The following is a 9191-nucleotide window of genomic DNA, read 5'->3' as shown; positions in this document are numbered from 1 at the left end:
CAGCAGCGCTATCAACATTCTGTACAGCCTCTTGTCCTTCAGGCAAGGTTATCCATGAACTACGGTCAAGGCCACACACACACACACACACACACACACACACACACACACACACACACACACACACACACACATGCAGCATATACATGGAACCCAACTTCCTAGAGAGAGATTCCAACAAGGCAACAGTTCATCCCCAGCTAGAGAGATAACACGTATTACAACAGGAGAGAGGGGCAGGCCACCATTAGCTGCAAATCCATCCTCCAGAGCCGACATCAACGACTGTCCCCTGGGCTCTGCCTAAGGGCCTGAAGTATAAATATCTGACACCAAGAGTCTCTCACTCACTCTCACACACACACACACACACACATACACCAATACATAGCACAACACCAGAGGAAGTCTGATTCATTCCGTCTTACACAATCAGTGGGCTAGTTAGCGTGTCTGTGTTTGCAGCAACTCGCAGCCAGTCTTGCACGTCTTCCAGTGTGTGTCTTGGAAACGTCAGCTTATAGCTGAGTCCTCTCTGCGTCTATTGGAACCGCTGCGGAGAAAAAGATAGATGTTTATTCATCACGGGGCAAGCATTTACTAATCACAAAGACTGGTCGAAAAGCAGACGGGAGCACACACAGCGAAGCTTCATCGAGACAGCAACTGGGACAGTTTCTTTTTTCATTAATCTGCACATCTTTGTGAGCGAACGGGTCTCGAGTGCAACGGTCGACCAAACGAGCAGGTGTCAACCTCACTCGGCTAAATCTGAATCTGCAGCCAACCTCGCTCCGCCATTACCATGATTATAAGCATAGCTCTGATCTGGGCTGTAGTGGTGGGGTTTTGCTGTGTCCTTTGGCTGGCTATGGGAATAAGACACAGGTAAGTGCATCTCTAAGTTTAAAAACAATTTAACAATTCAACCCATTTGGTTCAGCTTCATGACAGGGAATTTATGTGGGAATCTGCCACTTTTGCCAACATCTTGATTAAAATGCAATGCATTTTAATCAAGATTTTTAGATTTTACGACTGTATATGATTTTACTTTATTGTACACTTTAATGGACATTAACATCACAATACATCACATGTCACGTAAAAATGACCTCCAAAACAAAATTTAACAATTCATCCACTCTTAGAAAGCACCACTTCCTCATAACCATGAATATAAATAAAATTGTGTGTGTGTGTGTGTGTGTGTGTGTGTGTGTGTGTGTGTGTGTGTGTGTGTGTGTGTGTGTGTGTGTGTGTGTGTGTGTGTGTGTGTGTGTGTGTGTGTGTGTGTGTGTGTGTGTGTGTGTGTGTGTGTGTGTGATTATATAAGATATTGCCACATGCCCAAATAGACCGTGTTGTGGGTGTGTCTCTTTGTGTGAACGTGTTCGGTTACATGTGCAAGAGTGTGTTTGTGTGTTTGCAAGGAATAAATTAGTCTTTTTTTTTTTTTTTCCCCACAGTTGATATGTCATTTGTTTGATGGTTATTTGTTTTTCACGACCGTCAGTATGGGACACTGATATATGAGACAATGGGGAAGAAAAGAGTGAGTAAAAATAAAATTAGGGAGAGAACATTAAAAGTGCTGGCAGCTTGGCAGAGTTAGCAGCTTAGAACAACTGAGCTCCAGAGGGGGGTATAGTGGAATTCAGAGTGTAGTGGGTGCAGTGTATCGGGATCATCATCATTTGAACGTAATATTCAAGTTACCTTTGTTTAGTGGTGGTGTTTACTGTTCTAGGCAAGGGAAGATATTGTGTATTTGAAGTGTTCAAATGTGCACTTTTTCATTTTTATTGCTATGCAAGCATGTTGCTGACGAAACCCTAATACGTTATTTGTTGCTTTTTCAAATAAGCATGAGTGTGAGAGTGAGTTAAAGACCACAAGGCAGCCTTGCTTGTATCGCCAGTCATGCATCATCGAGGGTGAAAGTCTTTTTTTTTTTCATATAGCAGTGATACGTAAAATATATTATACATAATTAAATCAAGCAGACACTTTTCCTGCGGTCGAGGGCAAGAGTCACAATGCCCTAAGGTGTGAACAGTGTGCTGAGCTCACTGAAGGTTCAACACCTTTTTGCATGTTGTTCTAGCTAATTAAAGGCTTTCCAAGTTGAAAGTCACGTTATTGTGAAGATATTTTTCTCTGAATTAAAAATAGTTTCTAAACACACTAATCACAATTATTTGTGGTGAAACATGAGTACATTGTAACATACATAACATTATATTGGTCTAATTGGTTGAATAATATATATAACAAAATGCAACGACAACATAAGTCTTTGGAGTTGTTACGCAGTGCTTGTTATGGAGTAACAGATTCTCATTGTGGCAAGACATTGGTAGCTAGAGACAATTACTGTTTTAGTGGGATTTGTGATTGTTGGAAGGATGGCATTTATGTAGAAATGTCAAAACAACAGGGTTAACTAGCAGGGAATCAACGAGTTTCAGGCCCTGTCCACACTAATATCGATATTTTTCTCAACTGATATTTCCCCATCTAATTTTTTCAAAATGATCTTGCAAAAACGACTACAAACGCTCAAACAGTCTCGAAATTGTCCCACCGTCTGCTTGTTGGACTGGGCCTGATCCAAACCCATTTTGGAGGACTTTAAACAGAGGACGCTGTGGACCAAGTAATATTGGGTGCAGCAGATGCCTTTGCGTGCCGTTCAAGTGGTGCAGCTGCAGCAAGGGTAACTTAACTTACCCTAATTAGACCCAGCAGTGCTAACCTAAAGTAAACAGCATTAAGGTGTGACGTTATCGTTTCACTAAACGCTCCGTTTCGCATATTTACACGGATACATGGAAACCGGAAAGAATCTGCACTTTAGAAGGCGTTGTTTTAGTGACCTCCAATGCTGTTTGCTTATGGATGAGAGAAAAATTAATGTAGTAGTGTGGACGGGGCCTCAGTTTTTCTGTTAATAACGAGAGACTGTCTGAGTTTTGTAATTCAACATTGTTTGTGTTTGTAAGTGTGTGTGTGTGTGTGTGTGTGTGTGTGTGTGTGTGTGTGTGTTTGTGTGTGCAATAAGCATATGTTTGCATTCATATGCATATCATTCGATCTTCATACAAATTAAAAGTTGAATTGCTGTTTGAAAATAGAAATGATTGATAATTTTTGTCAATTATCTTCATATTCGTATTCATATAATTATAACTTCTCTTTTATCTTTATTCCTGAGCTGGTTTATAAGGCTCAGAGGTGGACTAATTCCACGGGTTTTTCTCGATTACATACAATTGCATAGACCTCAATGTGTTTTGCACATATCATTCATCCAACCACTAATGATTGTTGCTTGTTTTCTCTAGACAACCCGGTGAGCCTGCAATTGAGAACGGCTTCATCCCCTATTTGGGATGCGCCCTGCAGTTCGGGGCGAACCCTCTCCAGTTCCTCCGCAGCCGTCAGAAGAAGTACGGTCACATCTTCACATGCAAGATTGCCGGCCAGTACATCCACTTCCTCTGTGACCCGTTTTCCTATCATGCTGTCATCCGTCAAGGAAGGCACCTGGACTGGAGGAAATTCCACTTCGCCACTTCCGTCAAAGTAAAACTCGTTCTCAACAATGTTCTCCTCATGGGCCTTTCCTTGTTTTGTGTCATCTTCTGTGGGGGTTGCAATGGGTCTCTACTACAAGATTATGCCTGAAACTGGCAGAATTTGGACTAGTGGCTTTTTGAACCAAAAATTGTTATCTCATTTATCTCAATAAATAGGAAAGAAAATTAAGGCTTGAAAACCAGAGAAAAAAAATGTTGTGGTCTCCTCATTGTCTTCAAAAAACATCCGTGGAGTCTTCAGTCTTAATGTACGGAAAAATACATATCTTGAAATTTCTTCTTTCAGAGTGGAGAGATTCAAAAGTCTGCCAGTCTCTCCAAAACCAACAATTTTTTTTATTTTTTATTGAACCACATACATGAGATTAAAATCTCTTTTGCAGCCAGACTAAGAAGAATTTCAGTTCAATAAGTCTCTAGAGTTATCTATCTTTCACAAAGTAAGATGGTTAAATGATCTATTCTAGAGGTATAATCTTCCAAGTCAGTTTATAGAGGAAAAAATACAACCGCTTTTCGAAGATTTATATATTTCAATTGTAGTTTTTGCCTTGCAGAAATACGCTGCAATGGTAGAGAATGGCACTGGGAACCTTGACAACAGATATCAGAATTGAACTCAGACACACTTGCTTTCCAACAGTGCACAGTGAAGTCTAATGCCACATTCTTGTCTCTCTGCATCAGGCTTTTGGCCATGATAGCTTTGACCCTCGTCATGGCCATACAACAGAAAATCTGCACCAGACCTTCCTGAAGACACTGCAGGGTGAGGCGCTGCCCTCCCTGATAGAGTCCATGATGGGCCACCTCCAGGATGTCATGCTGCGCTCCGACACGCTCAGCCCCAGCAGTGAGCGGTGGGAGGTTGACGGAATCTTCGCCTTCTGCTACAAGGTACAAAGTTGTTGCCGTGGACTCTTACGCCTGAAATATCCTTTTTCATCAACGTATCGCCATTGACATTTAATTTATGGTTGTGGTTCAGTAAAAAGAAAAAATGCATTGCAAATGTCGAATATTAAGCAGCAGCACACCCAATTCTCAAAGTAATTGTTTTAGTGTTTAAGAAATGTGATGAGATTCAAGAGGACCAATCACAGTTTTTGCGGTGTTGTGTCGGTGTTGACTCTATTATTCACACCTTATGCACACGGAAAATTCCCACGACATTTCTGAATTTGAATGTTTTGTGAGTCATTTGACTAAATATGACAGAGCCACTGGCCATGCTTATTCTGTTTTTCCAATGTCTCCGGTTGTGTCACGGGTCGTACAACCATTTCAGTTTGTACAGAGAGAGCACAGTTTAACAAAATGTTAATAATTAAGTCCTGTGTCCACAATGGAAAATTAAGCTGTCGCTTAAAGTCATAGCAGTTAAAGTCGGGGAAAGACACTCTTTGTGACTCAGTCGCAGAGCCCTGAAGCGCCACTGGGTCGCTGTTCACTGTATATTGAAAGCTTATTAATATTACAAGTGTCACGTGTCCAAATTATACCAAATCCGACACTGCACATTCTTGCGTCCTCAGCAATACACCTGCCAAGTGTGATGTAGATTGAATGAATGGCTGTCAAGATGATCGAAGGACATGCATACATACAGACAGATATACAGCAATTCCTTCCTTTATAGTTGGATAAACCACAACTCCCCCTACCCTTCTCTCCTCTCCTGAAACTAGGTTATGTTTGAGTCTGGATACCTGACTCTGTTTGGCAAGGAGCTTGGAGGAGATAAGTTGCAGGCCCGGCAGGCTGCCCAGCGGGCTTTGGTTCTGAATACGTTGGAAAACTTCAAGGAGTTCGACAAGATCTTTCCAGCGCTAGTGGCCGGCCTGCCCATCCATGTCTTCAAGAGTGCATACAGTGCCAGAGAGGTTGGTGGACATTCCCCCACCCCACTAATGTTCCTTAGTGGACTCATTAGATCCCTCAACAACTCAACTTCCATGTCATAACTTTGTTTTGCACTTGAGTTCTGTCCTCATTTAATTCCATGATCTTTGTAGAACCTAGCCAGGACCATGCATGCCGAGAACCTGTCCAAGAGAGAGAACATGTCAGACCTCATCTCCATGAGAATTCTGCTGAATGACTCTCTGTCGACCTTCAATGACATCAGCAAGGCCAGGACACACGTTGCCCTGCTCTGGGCGTCGCAAGCCAACACCCTACCTGCCACCTTCTGGACTCTGTTTTATCTGATCAGGTAAAACAGATCAGGATTACGTCATGTTTTTTTTTTTCCACCCTAACCCATTGTGCCTACACTGACAGTTGATGAGCTGTATATTAAACTGGACAAGCCTTGGCTCGTCTTTTATTATCACACACACACCACAACACATGCATTACGTGCAGCTACGGCCGACACACACACATGCAGATGGAGGCCATGAAATGTCTTTTCCACATTTTTCCCATCGAGGCTTGTCATTCCTCCAGGGAGCAGGCCAGGAACGGTGGGCATCGCCCAGGGACCAAGTGTAAGGCCCTGACTTATAAAAAAGTGTCCAATACTGTGAAATTACCCTAGTACAGTGGTTCTCAACCGGTGGCTCCCGATATAAAACTGGGTCGGGGGTACATTTGTACCTAAAGCAAAACAATGTCAAAGCAATGCAGTGGTTCATTCCTGAAGTTTCTATGAGGCCTATTTAAAGTTTAAGGCTGTCCAGATAAAACTTTATTTTGGAAACTCAGGAAATTAAGTGCTGTTGTTTCAATGGTTCTTTATTGGATTTAATTTGAATTAGATTTATTTAAGCAATAAGGTGTTCATCCCTGATTGCACTTTGTATTTTTAAGCAGTGTGTAAAAGCATTGCACCATTCATTTTGTGAAATTAATTAAGTTGATACAAGTAAAATCATGTCTTGGCTATGACTTAATAACTAAAGACCAATCTGGATCCTGAGACGAGACCTGTTCCAGAACAACTGCTCTAATACTGTATACGTATTTACCCAGGTGTACATACAGGTCTGAAGGGGCAGACTCACATGATTGTAGCCCTCAGCTGCCCTATTAGCACCACGGATGTGTGGAATCTTAACATGATCCATTGTTGCATAGCTTCGAGTGTAGTCACTTGTCAAGAAAAGGCTTAGTGTGTGTGTGTGTGTGTGTGTGTGTGTGTGTGTGTGTGTGTGTGTGTGTGTGTGTGTGTGTGTGTGTGTGTGTGTGTGTGTGTGTGTGTGTGTGTGTGTGTGTGTGTGTGTGTGTGTGTGTGTGTTGTTGCATGCCAAGCCAATCATAGAAATGCAAACAGAGTAATCTCAACATTGTGTACAATTGGCTTAGTGTGCTGGTGGCTTTTACCCATTTCTGTTTAGCAAAGCAGTGGCTGCTAATGCGACTTCCCTGCAGCGCTTTTGACAGTGTGTCTGGCATTTTGGTGTTCACCATCTTAAAGAAGACAGTTTAACTGAGTGTTTTTTTTTCAGAGACTGTCTGCCTGTGTGATCAGAATGACAACTTTTTTGTCTACAGGAGTCCAGAGGCGATGAAGGTGGCCCGCAAAGAGGTGCAGAAAGTTCTAGAGTGCTCCGGTCAGACCGTTGACCCCAGTGACCCCAGGCTGACCCTGACCAGGGAACAACTGGACAACATGCCCATTCTTGGTCAGAATATAACTCTGTTTGCTCAACATGTCAACCAAATAATATGTACTTCTGACTGTACTTGCGTGATAGGCACACCGTAGACCCCTGTTAATTCAAACCTCACTACTGAACTAGATTTCTTTCCTCCTATGCTGCTACCTATATCAGCCGGTGATCAGTCAATGGTGGCTGCAAAGCACAAAATAATGTCTATTGTGTATAATCATGCATTTTTGAAGCTCTCCGTTATTGCATCTGACAGAACTCGTATGCACACAGGCTAAAAGTTAAAGGTATAAGTCATATTTTATTCACGTTGCGCAAATTGACCACGTTATGAGATAGCACTTATTGAACCCCCCTTGGGGAAATTCAGGTGGGAGACAGTGTGTGTTTGCAAATGTTGTTGATTAATTCCAGTCAGTCCACTGTTACCTTGATGGATGCAGAGATTTCAAGTTCTTAAGCTCTCAAAACAGGTAGTCTACACCAGAATCTCGTAATATCAGAGACCTGTCAATCGCCGCTAATTCCCTGGCGCCCTGAACTACGCTGCTATTATGTCCCCAAAACTGTTTTATTCTGTTTTAATTCTAGTTTGTATTAACATAGAAGAACATTTGGCTATTGTCATCGTTGTAAGACCCCTAAGTTATGAAGGCGAAGCAGCCTTGTGGAGGAGGAGCAGTCACATTGGTATGGCAATGTTGGTGGTGTCTCTATGGCTTCCTTTCGAGGTCGCATTGTCCAATCTCTTATTGCGCCTTAAAGAAATCCTATGTATATTATCTATCTTAATCTTATCTGAAAACACCACTCTCATTCCAGACAGCATCATAAAGGAAGCAATGCGGCTCTCCAGCGCGTCACTGAACGTCCGTGTGGCCAAAGAGGACTTTCTGCTCCATCTTGACAACCGCGAAGCCTACCGTATCAGGAAGGACGACGTCATCGCTTTGTACCCGCCCATGCTGCACTATGACCCCCAGATCTACGAGGACCCTTATGTAAGAAGATGGAAAAGTCATGGGGGGTGGGGCAAATCAGAGATTTTGGTTTGAAAATTTGACTCAATATGATTTATAAGGCACCAACAACAAAAGAAGGAATAATGATTATAAAATTATGGATATGATTCCTGATAAAATCTGTATATCCTTGAAGCTCGCGGAATCTCAATATATTTACCTTTCTTTATCTCTCCCTCACCTTTCCTGCCTCAACAAAAAGGAGTACAAGTTTGATCGCTTCCTGGATGAGCACGGGCAGGAGAAGACCACCTTCTTCTACGGTGGCCGGCGCCTGCGTTACTTCCACATGCCGTTCGGCTCTGGCGTGACCAAGTGTCCGGGGAGGTTCTTTGCCGTCCACGAGATCAAGCAGTTTATCACACTCACCTTGTCCTATTTTGACATGGAGCTCCTGGACCCCGCCATCAAAGCCCCGCTCCTCGACCAGTCCCGCGCTGGCTTGGGCATTCTGCAGCCCACCTACGATGTGAATTTCAGGTACAAACTAACATCGCGCCAATAGGAAGGTTGACGTACCCAAGCAAAGTTCTCGCGTGTGTGTGTGTGTGTGTGTGTGTGTGTGTGTGTGTGTGTGTGTGTGTGTGTGTGTGTGTGTGTGTGTGAGACTAATCCAGATGGTTTCTGTGTCTTTTGCTTATGCTATACATTGCACATGAAAAAAAAGAAGTAATAGATAGCCATGTATAAATGATTTGCTGTACATAAATAAGACAACATATATTTTTTATGTCTGTTGCTGTGAGTATGTATGTACTCTTATTTGATGATACCACGTGCGGTTATTTTTGTTATTGTCTCTTGACTGTTATGAGATGATATAGTTCACATGAAGGTTTGATCTAACCGTACAGTTACACCAAAAGACAGCATCAAACATTTAAAGACTTTTCCCCATCCCAGTAGTGCACACACTTTAGGATTTAGAAAGCATGGGTGTTCAGAGGGGA

General features: G+C 42.5%; 1 protein-coding gene across 1 annotated transcript; it reads left to right on the top strand.

The window, feature by feature from the left end:
- Nucleotides 1–805: 805 nt before the first annotated feature.
- Nucleotides 806–8788, top strand: cyp7a1 (cytochrome P450, family 7, subfamily A, polypeptide 1; the record flags this gene model as incomplete). Its single annotated transcript, XM_080010561.1, has 8 exons — nt 806–888; nt 3348–3588; nt 4290–4499; nt 5291–5485; nt 5618–5817; nt 7101–7231; nt 8042–8220; nt 8444–8788. The coding sequence occupies 8 exons, from the start codon at nt 806–808 to the stop codon at nt 8744–8746; spliced, it is 1542 nt and encodes a 513-aa protein (XP_079866687.1). The 3' UTR covers nt 8747–8788.
- Nucleotides 8789–9191: the final 403 nt, after the last annotated feature.

This window comes from Zeus faber (assembly GCF_960531495.2).
Source record: "Zeus faber genome assembly, chromosome: 12".
Taxonomy (NCBI): Eukaryota; Metazoa; Chordata; class Actinopteri; order Zeiformes; family Zeidae; genus Zeus; species Zeus faber.
This window is presented reverse-complemented; position numbering and strand designations above follow the sequence as displayed.